Below are 15,395 nucleotides of genomic sequence, written 5' to 3'. Positions count from 1 at the left end.
CCTTTACCTTTAGTTAACCCCATTTAAATATTAGAAAATAACCAAAATATTCTTATTGTTAAATATTTTTTCCTTATTTTTTATCCTTTCTCTATTTCAAGTCTCCAATTTATCTCTCTATCTCTTGGCCAATAGTGGCGATGATGGCATTCCTTTTTCGTTCTTTCTCTAGAGCTTCAATCATGTTATTCCAGATCTAGAAAGATCTAATTAATTGTTTTAAATCTAGAACCATTGTTACAATTCTAAAAGATGGGACGACAATATTGGAAAACAACATATGGTGGCAATGGGACAATAGAAATGGTAACTCTCTTTCTTTATCTCTTCCCATATTGTAGAACCCAAATTTTCATGAGTTTAAAATCTTTAAACCTAGATCAATGGAATCATCGTTCTCTTTCTTTCCCTCTCATTTTTTAACCAAGACCTAAGTTTGATTTGGGTTTGAAATTGAATTGAACCTAGGTACCCTTTGTTTCTTTTTATTATTTTAAAATTAGAGGAGAGAAATTAGAGAGAGGAAACAATAGAGAGAATGAAAGATAAAATTATCATTTTATCTATTTATTTAACAATAAAAAGGGTTATTGTTTTCTTGTAATTATATAAAATCTCGAGAGTGGTTATTACAATTCGTGCTTAATGTTAAACTCAATGCAGTGGAAATTAAAAGTCAACACCAAGAGACCTAAACGATCCCATCTTTTCAACGTCTCTAATTTTGTTGTTAATTTTGAAAAATGTTGTAATATATAGAAAAGAAGACAAGTTTATATAATATAAAAAGTATTTTATAAAATTTTTAAAACACATATCAAGTAGTTGAACCATGATAAGTTGGGATTTGTACTAATAGATCATGAGTTTGACTCCTTACTTTGCGTAGTGATATAAAATCTCCACCTATAATTTACTTTCTCTGTCGAAATTGAAAACATGAGTGACAGGGGATCGCAAAAATACAATAATCCTAAAAATATTTTATAAAACATAAAAATATTAATCACCATTTTCTATTATACTTCACTCTTCACGTACACTATCATCTCTATTAAGCAATACATATCGCCATTCCCCATTATAGATTCGCTTGTAGCCTCCATTACATTATCATTTCTATTATTATATATATTTAGCATTTCCCTTGCATTTGATTTAGAATTCATAATTTTATTCTGAAACCAAACACGGCCTAAAGCCATTGATCGTCCGGGCGATAGGGTATAAAGGGACAAAGCGAAAAGACGGTGTTTTCAGAGAAGAGGGCACTGCGCCAGAACGTCAAAGTACGGTCCTGACCCTCAGCCATCCCGATGGCCGTGCCAAGCTTTGCTAGGGCTTTCCCGTCGTTCGATTGCCGTTCAGATCCCGAATTTTCCGCCTTTCCTCGACCGGAAAACCCTAGATCCGGCCGATTCTCCACCAAGCTCAGGCATGGGACGAGCCATGGATCGCTCGGCGTCCACCGGCTGTTGTCTTCTTCTCTGATCTTGAGGTTCCCTCCGAACTTTGAGAGGCAGCTAAGCACCAAGGCTCGGAGGAACTGCAGCAACATCGGCGTCGCTCAGGTCGTGGCGGCTACGTGGTCCAACAACAAGCCTGCTAAAGCGGTCGACGCCCCTGCCACCTCGCCGGTTCAGATTGCGACCGGGGACGAGGAGTTGGCGGTCGTCGACAATGTTTTTTGTAGTGGTAGTGGTAGTGATATACAGATTGATGGTTTGACCGAAAACAACAAGCCGTATTCCTTCTTGAGTTCCGATGGCAGCGTTGCAGTTCATGCTGGTGCGCATCTGTGTGTCGCGTATTTACATTTGAGTACTCAATTCTAAAGAGAAGAGAGGGAAATAAAATGAATGAATTGAAACGAGATTTATCTTATTATTTTGGTTGGATTAGAACCTCAGGAAAAAAAAAATATTAACTGTTGGCAAACGATTTACTTCTTCATTTTCTTGGGCGATACTTTCCCTTGCAAATAGAAGTTCCAACTGCAGCATATTGATTTCATTGATTTGTTCCCTGCCTTGTCTTTCAATTGGATTTGTATCAAGTGTAGGGTGGTTCAAAGGCGCAAGTTTGAATAAAAGGATAAGTTGGTCTTAGATGTCTCCTCTAAATGGTTTTAGTGTAAATGCGTTTATTGATTAATTTTTTATTAGCCATGAATTTACCATGCCACTTCTTCTCAGGTGAAAGGTTAGGTCGCGGTATAGTTACTGATGCAATAACTACCCCGGTGGTTAATACATCTGCTTATTTCTTCAAGAAAACTGCTGAGCTCATTGACTTCAAGGTACGCATTATTGGTTTCATTTGTTAGTTTGGTATTAAATGTTCTTCTTTGTTCCTTGTGCAAGATGACACTTCAAGGCTTTATATTTGCAAGGTGAATTTGTCACTGAACCAAAATATCAGTACACTTTACTAATCCTGCTAAGAGAGTTATCAACTTAAAGGCAACAATTTCTCATTGCAATTAATACAGTGCTCAATATCTTTTGTTGCATCTTTAACATCGTAATAATCACTTTTTCCTGCAAGCTGGGATTAATTGACGGATTGACTTAGTTATTTATTTGTGTCATAGGAGAAGCGCCGTGCAAGTTTTGAATATGGACGCTATGGAAATCCCACAACAGTTGTTGCAGAGGAGAAGATAAGGTCTGTACTCGTTATCAATATATATATTTTTCCCCTTGCAGAAATTATGTGACTGAATGCTTGCTGAAGGCATTTATTGTTTCCTACTGAAACAGTGCACTTGAGGGAGCTGAATCAACCTTGTTAACTGCATCAGGAATGTGTGCTAGTACTGTCATGTTGCTGGCATTAGTTCCAGCTGGTGGGCATCTTGTGGCAACCACAGATTGTTATAGGAAGACACGGATATTTATTGAAACTTTCCTTCCCAAAATGGGTATCAAGGTAATATTTATCTACTTACTGTGACCATTTCCTGCCTTTTGCTTCCTTGTTTTGTGTCTTTGTACCAATGCCATATCTCCAAAGTGCTTGCTTAACAATAATTTACATCCTGTACTATTTAAGGATATAGCTGAGATAATTCAGTACCATATTAAAGCATGACCTTGATCACTCCCTCTTATTACATTAGTACTCCAGCTGTATCTGAAGGCCCTGGCTGTTCTATATCTTTCTAATTTTTTTGAAGGCTCTCATTCTTGATTTTTTTTTTTCTCTCATTATTGGCAGGTTACTATAATTGATCCTGCAGATATTGGAGCACTTGAATCTGCACTGGATAAGAATAAAGTTAGCATTTGAGAAAGTGTTTCACTAATTATGTTGAAATCTGCTTTAGGATTCACGTATGGGTAATATTGATATTTGTTTTGATATTATTGGCATTATAACTGGATGCAGGTTAATCTTTTCTTCACAGAGTCTCCAACTAATCCATTTCTCCGATGCGTTGACATTGAGTTGGTGTCAAAACTTTGCCACAATAAAGGTGCACTTGTTTGCATAGATGGAACATTTGCTACACCTCTCAATCAGAAGGCACTTGCCCTTGGGGCTGATATTGTTTTGCACTCTGCAACAAAATTCATTGGGGGCCACAATGATGTACTCTACTAACTTTATGAATTTAGTTGCTAAAAGATGGCTGGCACTAAACCATGCAATGCAAATGAGTTAAACTAGTGCCATTCCGTTGTAGGTCCTTGCAGGTTGCATTAGTGGTTCTGAGGAGTTGATTTCAGCAGTTCGTAACTTGCATCATGTCCTGGGTGGTGCGCTCAACCCTGTGAGTTTTCATCTCATTTTCAATTTTTTTTTTGTTTAATTTATATTATATTTTTGTTATGACCCTTTCTGAATTTGTGCTTAGTGATATGGATGGCATGATATTGTTCATTGTTACGTCATTGTATTAAATGGTGATTCAATTTTCTTTCTATTATTAGAATGCTGCATATCTGATCATCCGAGGCATGAAGACGCTCCATCTTCGTGTACAGCAGCAAAACTCAACAGCAATGAGGATGGCCAAGATTTTAGGGGCACATCCTAAGGTAACTTAGAACTTCTTTGAATTCCATTCTTGTGTATATTTGAGTTAGAATCCTAAAATAAACATTTATTTTTAATGGAAAGATTTGGATGTCGTTGATAAATTCTCCCATCTAAAAGTGAGAAGTGATTCCATATTTTTGAACTGCCAACATATGGCAATTTGAAGCACAGGAGCAATGAATAAGGCTCAGTGATTTCTGTGCCTACATATTATTGTAAATTGAAGCCCCCAGTAGTTCTACTTTCATCTGGATGGTACAAGCATTTGCTTTCGCTTGCCTAAACATTCATATTACAGAAAGCTGAGGAGCTTATGTAACAGAGAATGTTATAAAATATAATCCTTCTGGACATGATATAATCTAAAAGCTCTTTTTTGCTGCATGTATTAAGAACTTTGGTTATTTATATATAAAAGCTTGAAAGTCTTTGAAGTCATCAAAAGCATCACTTTAAACTGGATTTCCAGGGTCTGTCTTGTCATCTCTTTAGTATGCCTAGAAATGAGTTCAAAATTCTACCCACTTTTCAAATATCTTTAGTACTTTACTGGAAGTATTGAGCAATTTAATGGCAGACTATCAACTGCACGGCCTTGCACATCTGTTGGAATTGCAACTATATTTCATGTTTAACTCTTACAATTGCTTACCACTTTTATTCACACAAGTACTTTTAGTTTTTCTACTTTTCTCCTACTATCAAGCTATGTTTTTCATCTGAGGGGATACAGAAAAGTTTTTGAAATCACAAAAAATTATTGTTAAATCTTCTACTGGCTCCTTTATAACCAATTTGTTTTGGTGGTGGCTCTTGTTTGATTGTTGTGCTGCCTCATGCTATTTCTATTATCATCATCATTGTTATATTTTGTCTGCTTGGTTTTGATGATAAAAGGATCAAGGCCATAGATAGAATCGACTGGCGAGTTAGAATTTGTATAGGCTACCCCATGTTAGTAGATCGATATGTTATTTCTGTTTGTTTTGATTATAAAAGAAGACATTGTCCTTGCACTACTGGTTTGGCTTCAGAATGATGAACTAAGGTTGTATTACAGGTAAAGCATGTCTATTATCCAGGCTTGCCAAGTCATCCAGAACATCAGCTTGCCAAGCAACAAATGACTGGTTTTGGTGGTGTGGTCAGTTTTGAGGTCAGTATTGGCAATGCTAGCTGCTTAGATCAGTTAGGTGTGCTGTGGGGTTAAAGTTTATTGATATAATTACTAATTTCAGGTTGATGGAGACTTGCTGACTACTGCAAAATTCATTGATGCATTGAAAATTCCATACATTGCCCCATCATTTGGAGGCTGTGAGAGCATTGTAGATCAACCAGCAATAATGTCATATTGGTATTGTCTTCACTTCCTCGCATACATGGAAAATATATTGCCTCCTTTATTCATACAAGTTTCTGGATGCATATAAATTTGTCTTCTTTTAGTTTAAACTTATGTTGAATGTGGTTGTACAAGTTTTAATTTCTCATTTCCTTCGCTTGTTTTGTGCATGTTTGGGAAGAAAATGTCATAATAGGTTGTGGTAAGACCTAGACAAACTTTATTCTGAAAAAAACACACCCACTGCTAAGGTTGGCTTGGTAACAAGGGTTGCCTCATTTGCTACCAAGGTTCAAACTTCCTTAGGGGCAAGCTTACACAGATCTCTGTGTGCTTATTTGCATGTGTGGTTTGTGGGTTATTGCTTAAAATTTCTAGGAGATAGCAAATTCATGTTGCAATTGCAGAGTGAAGTGTATTCTATAGTTACTGATAACAAATTGGGCATGGAACTTAAGGATGCTAGCTTACAGGTCATTGGTTCACCAGGTTGTTTGACCATTAGTAGATTGTTAGATATATATATTTTCCATTTACAAAATTGATAATATATAGTTTCTGTTTATAAAATCAAATAAAGAATAGGTAGTCTGGTGTTATATCACCACCAATCTCATCTAAGTGACCTTAGGTTGAGTGGTGGGAGGGACAAGTATTATAAATAAGCTTGTTGGGAGGGAAAAGTTTTGCATTGTTATGAATTTTGACACTACCTTAATTGTCTGAGCTGTATGTATTGAACTGGTCAACTGGCTGATTCCAGGTTCGACCAGTTGAACCAATTGCTTTGGTCCAATTTCATAACACAAAAGTATTCATTTGGTGTTGTGCTAATAACATACTACCTTAATGGCCATGAGGATACCTTAATGCCCCATTTCCTGTTGATGAAGATATTACTGGTAAAGACACATTTTGGTGATGCAATAATGGCTATTGCAGTAGTTTTCGGTCTAGCTATATGTCCATTACATTATTAATTTGGAAAGAAATTCTCTGCATGTGCACAACTTGGACAATACAGATAGATGCTTGATGCAATTTGCTGTAAGATAATGATGTGTTGATGCATTTGGAAGCAGGGATCTAAGTCAATCTGATAGGGCAAAGCATGGGATCATGGACAATTTGGTTCGGTTCAGCTTTGGAGTGGAAGGCTTCGAAGACTTGAAGGCTGATGTACTTCAGGCTCTAGAGACCATATAGAGTGGTTCGCCTGCTGCACTCTCTTGGTTTTCTTTTAATTCCATTGAGAAGGGGGGGTTTCTCATTTACTTTTGTTGGAAGATGTCAGCTGAATGAACCTTCTAGTGAGAGCAATAAGGTTTCTTTGTATGACAAGTATGGTTTATGGTTCTTGAGCTAAAGATATGGAATGAGACATGAATTCTATGCAATATGCTGCCCGCGGCAATGAGCTTTTAATACGTTCTGTTTGGTGCAGTTCTATGTGGGTGCTTAATCCCCATTTGTTTTTGTAGAAATGTGTAGCTAGCCCGTGAAATGTTACAATTACTATGCATGTATATTAAATATTTTAATGAATTAAAATTGTTCAAATTAAAAAATATGAACCATTTCAGACTCAAGTTTCAAGACCAGGGCTCAAGGATTCAGACGTAGGGAATAAGCATGTTGCAGGTAAATTGTGACGAACCCTAAAAGTTACTGATTAATAGGTTGCCCCGATCGTTATGTATCCAAGGAAGACGCTTGCCTTATAAGTTAGGTTTGTATGTTTCCTTTGACACCCAACTAATTTAATCTCTTCATAACAACATACGAGAGAAATAATGCAAATGCTTTCTATAGCACAGAGAGAGTGAGTGAGAGCAATTGTGATACAAAATTGCAGTTTGAGGGAGGGCCGCAGCAGCAGAAGATAAGGTTATATTTAGATGATGTGCATCTGCACTGCATTTGAGTCATTATTCAGGCATGCTTTCCCCCGACCCCATCGTCATAGCTGAAGGGTAAAGGCACCGACTTGAATGCTCTGTATTTTCCAACGTTATTCAAGTGCTCATTCTCCAACCTGATATCATATTATCCCCTTGCTTTACTCACTTTGATATGATGACATGCATAGTCATAATCAAGTAAAAACAAAAACAACATCCATACATACCTGAAGAAGTTCCAAATGCCCCGGCGAATGATCTCCAAGCAGGCAACAATGGCTGTTAGCGCCTTCTTATGCAGGAAGGGTGCCTCATAGAACCCAAATACCGATTGCATCCATGCAAATCTCAGCACCCCATTCACTACCTACAACAACAAATTTCCTTTATTTTCAGCCCAGGCCCCCATCATCAGTTCATTCATTCATTAGAGCTACCAGATGTACCGTGCATATTCAGATCTTTTTCTACTTACTATTGCTATAAAGTAGACACTTTTGTAGGGTACCAGCAGCTTGTCTCTTAGCCAAGGGTTCCTGGAATCCTTTCTTAGAAGGCCCCAGTCGATCACAATGTCCCAGTAGGTGCTTATCATCGTAGCAACTGCTGAACTTATCGCCGCCATTATCTTCCAACCCCCTCCCCACTTGAGATCATGGCCTGTTCGCATCACGACTGCAATTATCGTTGACAAGTACTTCACCCCATTCGTTATGTGCATGCGATCTTTCTCTTCAACCAAGCGCCGAACACACTGTAACAATGGTAGTCATAGCTCGATCACAAGCATCCTTAGGCACCTTCCTTTTATGATTTTTATAACACAAACCTGCACCTACCTGGAGAAATCGTATCCAATATGGGACAACTGCGATGATGACGTAAATTACTTCAAAGACATCGCTCTGATGGCACTGGTTCGATCGCCTCTTGAAGTCCCCCCAACCGTAGTAGCAGACATAAAACTCTAGACACCTCAATGCCTGCACCTGAAGCAGAGCACCCAAACTATATTAGTTAGCCGCGTGAAAATATTTTTAGTTCGATAGGAAGAACAAATTTTTCAGGTTTTGCATGTTAAACCTGGCTAGTAAGCTGATCTCCCAAGAAGAAATCTGGGAGGGTAACCTGCAAATGCAGAGAGAGTAAGATGAAATCTCAATTTCTATTCCAGGGTGAATAGAGAGAATATTATTTCATCTATACAACTAAATACGTTTTTGTTTTACCTTGTACCAAGGAGCACAGAGACAGCGAAAGATACACTGGATAAGGAAGAATCGACTTGAACGGTAAATGATATTGAATGGACAGAATGCTATAAGAAGCACCAGCTGCAATAAAAGGATGGAAAGCTCTCACTAAGAACAAACTCGATCAACTGTATTGTTTGATGAAAGAGGAAGAGTGTATTAGTAGTTACAATGATTAAGCCCAGAGGGACCAATTCAGCTAGCGTATGGAAGCTTCCTGCGCGTGGTTCCATGTCCATATCCAGATTCGAGATTACACCAGCTAGTGCGAGCACAGCAAGACCTGAACTCACAAGAAGGACTTCTCTATAACCCATTTCCGTCCCTTGCTTGAAGCCAAATATGAAGGAATAGTTGACCCGAAAATGCCTCCAGAAGTATATGTTTGCAGAGTACATGATCAAATGCAGGACGATGAACCCGAACAAGCTGTTCAGGCGAAGCTACTGGTAAGCTTTGGGAGAATAGGAGTGAGTTACAGTAATGAAGTTACTCAGATGAATGAACTCCTCCTTGTCCCTAGATGGCTATTAAATTCCAAGAACATACCTGTAAAGTGGGAATATATTTTCCATGTACTGCTGGCGCCCATCACTGTTCATAATATTTCTCGCGTGTACTAGAACGATGACAGCCACTAGAAGTGCTATTGAGCAGCCGAAGAAAAACCCTGCCAGTGAAAAACATTTCGGTGAATTCATATTCACTTAGGTTTCACCAACCAGATCATCTAATTTCTTTACTTCACTTCTCAGTTTCCACTATGAAACTGAGGAAGGGTGAGGAAGATTGGAGATGAACTGTACTATTATCTTCTTGCAAAGTAAGAGAGACTAACCTATGGAAAATGTTACTACATGCCTTTCTTTTTTACTGTGGGGTCTTAAAATTTTCAACCCTCTTTTTCGATTTCCATTCGAGAAGTGTTTTATGAAGGTAGCCTCCACTCTTTCTAACAGCCTGGAAACCTGACGCAGCATGAGATGCAACAGAAGGTTAGTGTCGAGTAGAATTAGTTTAATTGTCTTGAAGTAGAACATGGAATTCAAGGTGCAACAAACCTCACTAGAGCTGTCACTAAAGGCATTTTCTACCATCTCCAGGTAAGGCTTTGATGCATTCCTTGAAGTGATCTGCAAAAATTTTCAAATCAGTTGCAAAATAGGAAAAGCAGCAGAGAGTTAATAACTCAGTAACACGAAGACAAGAAAATTGTGGCACCTTGTCATACTTCTTTAGGATCTTGGAGAATGCCATTTGGTTCAAGAAACTGAAGCATTGATTGGAAATATATCAGTTATACCCAAACTATGAAGAAAACAGCTATTTGAGAGGAGTTTGAAGAGTAAGCAATGGTAGTACCTATAGCTCTTCAAAAGTCTAAGCTTGTTATAAAATTCAATGAAAGCCCGTTTCATTTGTTCTTCGACTTTCCTCAGTTCCTCCTTGCTGAAGGACAACTCGGATTGTGAACTCGCGAAAATCCTTCTTAAAGTTGTTACAGGAGTTTCAGCTTCAACATTAATCTTTACACGCTCCAGAACTTCCAAAGACGGCATTTTAGGACCTGCAGTGTCTGCCTCAGCCTGCTCACTGGTTTTTCCTTCATCGTGTTGACTAACTTCGTCATCTTCCTCATTTTCTTCTTGACTCACTTCATCTTCTTGAATATCATCCATGTGTGACACTTCACATTCAAAATAAAGATTATTCTCAAGAACCTTCAGAAAAACCATCCTAAGTTCATACGATTCACAACTTAGTTTTCAGGAAAATGACATTGCACATTCACAAATTTGCCATACCTGTCTTTCTTCTACCGATGGAAAGATTCAATGAAGCACCACGATTGTTGAAATCAGCCTGCATTGATGCCAACAAAGGCTTGTCAACCTTCACCCTGAGAGCAATGAGAGCATCCATTTGCTTATTCAACTCCTGTGCCTCCTTAACCACTTCCCCAGTTTTTGCTCTGTAGAATTTGAGCACTTTGTTGAATTCCTTATCCAGCCTCCTAAAGAAAGCAGCCTCAGGTTCTCCCCCTTCATCCAAAGCAATCAGAACCATAGTCTGATACTGCTCCGATGAACCTTCTTGTACCGCACCAACAACTATCACCTCGTCTTCAGTGCTCGTCGAATCTCTGCTTCTGTTATAGCCGCTGGTCAGGCCGCTAAAGGCTCTGTAAAGGGTTACATTCCTCTTAAAGGAAGCTCTCGAAGCTTGCTTGGCCGAGGATAATAGATTCACTTGTCGATAATTCAGTATATCTTTCAACAAAGTTTTCAGATCATCATACTTTATGTATGCTTCCTGCCATTCCTGCACCATCTGTGCTGGAAACTCCTTGCCAAACTTCATTTTCTTCAGCCTCCCCTTCACAGAAAATTGGACAAAAGTAGATCTATTCAATCAGTTCGAACCATCAAGCTCTGATGTCAGCTTTTCAAACTTGAATCTCTTTGATCTTTCTGCCCCCCTTGTTTGTGAACAAGTTCCCTGTCTTTGTTGTTCTTTTATCTGTCAATGTGTTTCTCCCTCTCCACTCTTTTATAGACCTCTCTATCTTTCTATATTTGTCAATGTGTTCTTGTAAATAAGATGAAGAATGAGGATGATTGAATCTTTTTTGGGAGAGAGGAGAGCTGTACTGAGATGAGAATAGTTCACTTCTGTCTGTCTGCTTTCTTTTATTAGTTTCTCTTGACTTTCCCCTTTTTCTATTTGGCAGACTGACTTTCCTTTTTTATTTTTTCCTTACTCTCTTAAGTCAGCAATTTTACCTTTTGAACCTCAAATGGTGAATCAGTAATTGTTGGAACAAAGTAAACAAAATAATCTGAATATCAATTTTAAAATGATATATAATTAACACATATATCAAATCAGGTTCATGACTCAACACATATTTCTCCAAAAATTATCTTAAAACCCTATAAAAGCAACCTGATAAAAAAAAAACAAAAAATGACGTTGGTATTCAGAAGATTTGTTACGCTTGCTGCGTGAAGAAAAAAGATTATGCACTCAACTTTAGTCATCATTGTCCTATTTTTGTTGCAGTTTAACATTATGGTGACTATTGTTAGATAACATCTCAAATTTATATTTGATTGAGATTAAATCTCTCAGGTAGAAGCCCAATTAGTTTGTGTTGAGAGAGTTTTATACTTTTTCCGCGCGGAGCTGATGATTAGTGAATTATTTTATTGTTGCGAGATCATGGACGTGGTTTTTAAGCTGAATTGCCCTAAATTTTTATGTTATATTTTGCCTTCAATTTATGTATGTGTGGTTTGCACGATCTTCCTAACAGCTACAGTTGTTATATAGAACCTTGAACTAATTAAACCCGAGTTTGGCAAGAACACATCCTCCCATGGTTGGTTAGTTACTGTGAACCCTTCAATCTGATGATAGTGATACAAGTTGGTTGGTAATTTTCACAGTGAGCAAATGAAAACAACAGCAATTAATAGGATTCTCCTTTTTCCTTTATTTTTGCCTTTTTCTCTTCAACAATTTGAGGTCCAAACAAACAGGGTCTTAGGAGAGTGAAGCTGGGAACAGGTAGGAAAGAGTAGTTGTTAGAAATGCACCACCCAGTCTTTGTTTTAACTTTTGCCTCTCTTTGCATTTACTTGCCTTTCTCAATAGTCCAAATCTAGGCGACCTACTTCCATAATTTAAGGAGCAATTAAAGCTAGCAATCAACATCGCCAGCTGATGTGGGGTGCCTTGGGAAAATGAAAGTCAAAATCTAAAAATTCTAGAAATATCTCAAGAAGACCGAAGACTTGGATGACCTGAAGAGTCTTTCGGAGATTCTTCAGAGTCTCTTGACCAGCCAAGCCCTTAAGCTCATAAGTCTAGGAGTCATCCAAAGAGTTTTCTCAAGTGATCCGATGATTCCAAGAAGTCTTAGAGAAACCCATCCGGAGGATACTCTTTGAGGCATTCTATCCCCAAAGATACCTCTAGGCCCTCTGGCCTCGTCTAAAGCATTTTTCCCTGAAGAGTTAGGACATGCATTAACATGCTACATGTCATGTGGCCCCCACCACCAATGCCTATAGATACCCCCTGTTACATGACAAGAGGGATAGAAGACCTAGATCTAAGAACCGAAGACTCTGACTCAAGTCATATCTTAAACCCATCGGGAGATTCCCATTCGGAACCTCTAAGCATACATATATTCTTTTGTTCCATGGCATCATCTAAGTTAGGCATTGGAGGGCCCACATAGGAAGCTCCTCACGTGCCTTCTGACTATTCTTATGTTGCAAACCCATCCGAACCCTTCGAAAGACTAGCTAGTCAAAGACTAGAGCCATCAGGGAGCAAGGCTCCCGAAGACTCCAAAAAGCCATCCGTAAACCGAAAGTACCCTCTTTGCTCTCCCGAACAGTGGATCAAGCCAGTATCTGTTAATCTCCCTTGACGTTACAGACCTTACCCGCTTGCCTGGACTCTGCCAAGCTGTGCCTTAAGACATATAAATTTAATTGTTGTATTCAAGTAGCAACACCAACCAAATCCATCTCTACAAGGCATAAGTAGAACAAGAAATTTTAGATGGGTAGAGCAAGCTGAAGATTACCCAAGTAAATCGTACGAACAAATGAATTCAATGACAAGCATTAATTCTCATCAACCATTTTTGCAGGGTCTGCTCTGTTTTTTATGGTAAGGGTTGAAATCAAAGCATAGATGAATCTCTCTATATTATGGTCTTTGAAAGAAGAAATGAAAGTTAGATGCCATTACATTGATGAAGGTAGGACGAAGGAGCTGAAGAAGCGTTTGTAGAGCTCTCCAAAGGAAAAACTAAGGGTACCTTCTTGATTTCTCTCTCAGGTTGTCGGTCTCTCTCAAGCAGAAGAAAAAAAGCCAGAGGAACTTCTTCCTCTCGAAGAAAGCTTTCAAATGCCAAAGTTGCGTTCCAGCCACGGACAAGCAAACCAGAAGGGAAAGAAAGGAAGCTGAGGGTGGCCATCTTCGAATTAGTTGCTCTATTTAGCTGTTGCATTTCTTCCTCCCTAGGATGCCCAGAACAGAGAAAAACATTTTTGGGACTGTACAAATAAACATATTCAAGTACAGAAAGAAGGTGCATGTTAATTTGGAATTTGTGTTATTCTTACCTTCCACGGAGATAAAACATCTCTTGATGAATGGATGTGACTGCGTCGTACAATTTCCTCAACTCAAGTTCCATCACCTAAGAGTGAAAACGTAGACAGACAAGCCACAATAAGTTAGTTTGATTCCTAATGTAGAAAGTCATCAAACGATGAGGAGGAGAAAGAAAGGAAGCACATGTTGCTTAATTACTTGAAAATCTGCGTTTTCTTTGCAACCTTGGTGGACCAATCCTTAGCGGCAACACCAAATTTCCAATCGAAATCAATGGAAAAAGTGACCGGGGGCTGGTGGTTGGCTGGCCAAAAACAGATCATATAGTGACCAGCCTCGTAGGTGGTGAAGGCAAAGTTACCATAATCCACATTGTCCCCATGGTGAAAGACGTGCCCAGAGGGTGAAGTAACCTGTGCATTGTGATGGTGGTGCAGCAGAACACGACACGATCAATTAAAATCCCAAGTTTATTTGAAATGAAATGATACTGAGGAAACAAAAAGAAAGTGAAGGTAGGTAGGCATGTAGGAACGAACCTTGACGTCGATCTTGTGGGTATAAAGCAAAGGGAGGGCGTCGTTTTGTGAATTGAAATGGATTCCTTCCTGTTGGTGGTGGGATCTCAGTTTGCTGCGCTGCAAAAGGGAGGAGTCGTTGGTTGCGTTGCCGTTCGATTTGCAAATTGCAATTGCATGTTCGAATTGCAATTGGAACATCAATCAATCAATCGTCGGCCGACCAACAAGAACAGAATGGAAAAACCATCGACGGTGGGAGGGAGGAAAAGATATGGAGATGCGGGGGATCGAACCCCGTGCCTCTCGCATGCAAAGCGAGCGCTCTACCATTTGAGCTACATCCCCTGTTGGTCTAAATGGTTTATAAAATTTAAATATTCTACATTAAACCCACGCTTGTCCCCACACATGTATATCTCACTCTCCATGGATTTGGATTTCTGTTATTATATTCCAGAAACTACCCACCTTTTTTAAAAATACATTTTAAGCGCGAGTGAAGAAAGTAAAGGTAATGGAGAGAAAGAAGTGCCTCTACGGTGGCTGCTTGCTTCTACTTTTCTTTGAATCGCTTTCTTCTCCACTACAACTGACTTCTTTCTTCTAGATTTTTCACTCCATAGCAATGCAGCGCTGTGGCTGTGGGTCTACATTACTGTCGCTTTCACAAATGCAAAAGCATTCTTATTACTATTATTATTATTATTATTAACCCATTTTTGTCCAAAGCATTTACCGTAGGAGGAGGAGCTGGTTTTGTTGGGTTACTGCATGACTTGACTTTTCAATATGTGCATAACCTGTTACTGTTGTAGTTAAGAGGAAAAACCAGAGGCTCGCTCAAGACCAATGCTGTTGCCGACGATAAAGTTAAAAAAGCATTGAGCATGCATCTGGCGCAACCAGCAGTTTTAGGGATAAGTCATATGATCACACGTTGGCCCCTAGATCTCCAGTAGTTGTTAGGTGGCAGGGAAGATGATATTTTGGTGTGAATTTTCAGAAGGGTGACAACACTTGCCCATTTGGGTAACTTAGAATTTATATGGTAGCCAAAGTTTTTGAATCGAATTGTTTTGATGCAATCCTTACTGCCATGCAAAACCAGTAGATACATATTTTATATATGAAACCAAATCCGAATCAAACCCAACCGCATCCTCTCTTCGCACGGATGGATCTGATTGGCTTG

At 38.9% G+C, this 15,395-nt stretch overlaps 2 protein-coding genes, 1 non-coding gene and 1 pseudogene across 3 annotated transcripts; 1 reads left to right on the top strand and 3 right to left on the bottom strand.

The window, feature by feature from the left end:
* The first annotated feature begins 1,214 nt into the window (after positions 1 to 1,214).
* LOC127799572 (cystathionine gamma-synthase 1, chloroplastic-like) lies at positions 1,215 to 6,816 on the top strand. The gene is made up of 11 exons (XM_052333720.1): positions 1,215 to 1,788; positions 2,196 to 2,299; positions 2,594 to 2,667; positions 2,763 to 2,931; positions 3,220 to 3,279; positions 3,391 to 3,594; positions 3,689 to 3,775; positions 3,936 to 4,043; positions 5,105 to 5,200; positions 5,283 to 5,401; positions 6,472 to 6,816. The coding sequence occupies exons 1-11, from the start codon at positions 1,317 to 1,319 to the stop codon at positions 6,593 to 6,595; spliced, it is 1,617 nt and encodes a 538-aa protein (XP_052189680.1). The 5' UTR covers positions 1,215 to 1,316; the 3' UTR covers positions 6,596 to 6,816.
* A 200-nt stretch (positions 6,817 to 7,016) lies between these two features.
* On the bottom strand, positions 7,017 to 11,247 carry LOC127799571 (phosphate transporter PHO1 homolog 9-like). Its single transcript, XM_052333719.1, has 13 exons — positions 10,349 to 11,247; positions 9,906 to 10,230; positions 9,765 to 9,813; positions 9,605 to 9,676; positions 9,382 to 9,511; positions 9,093 to 9,213; positions 8,714 to 8,972; positions 8,520 to 8,624; positions 8,374 to 8,418; positions 8,130 to 8,279; positions 7,766 to 8,044; positions 7,518 to 7,657; positions 7,017 to 7,424 (listed from the first exon to the last, which is right to left on the bottom strand). Exons 1-13 carry the CDS (start codon positions 10,902 to 10,904, stop codon positions 7,322 to 7,324), a joined length of 2,334 nt encoding a protein of 777 aa, XP_052189679.1. The 5' UTR covers positions 10,905 to 11,247; the 3' UTR covers positions 7,017 to 7,321.
* Positions 11,248 to 12,452: 1,205 nt separating this feature from the next.
* LOC127799573 (transmembrane emp24 domain-containing protein p24delta9-like) lies at positions 12,453 to 14,490 on the bottom strand (annotated as a pseudogene).
* Positions 14,476 to 14,548, bottom strand: TRNAA-UGC (transfer RNA alanine (anticodon UGC)). Its single transcript has one exon. It is a non-coding gene; the product is annotated as a tRNA-Ala (tRNA).
* Positions 14,549 to 15,395: the final 847 nt, after the last annotated feature.

This window comes from Diospyros lotus, chromosome 4 (genome assembly GCF_014633365.1).
Source record: "Diospyros lotus cultivar Yz01 chromosome 4, ASM1463336v1, whole genome shotgun sequence".
In the NCBI taxonomy this organism is placed as follows: Eukaryota; Viridiplantae; Streptophyta; class Magnoliopsida; order Ericales; family Ebenaceae; genus Diospyros; species Diospyros lotus.
Note: the sequence above shows the minus strand (reverse complement) of the source record. Positions and strands in the feature narration are given on the sequence as shown.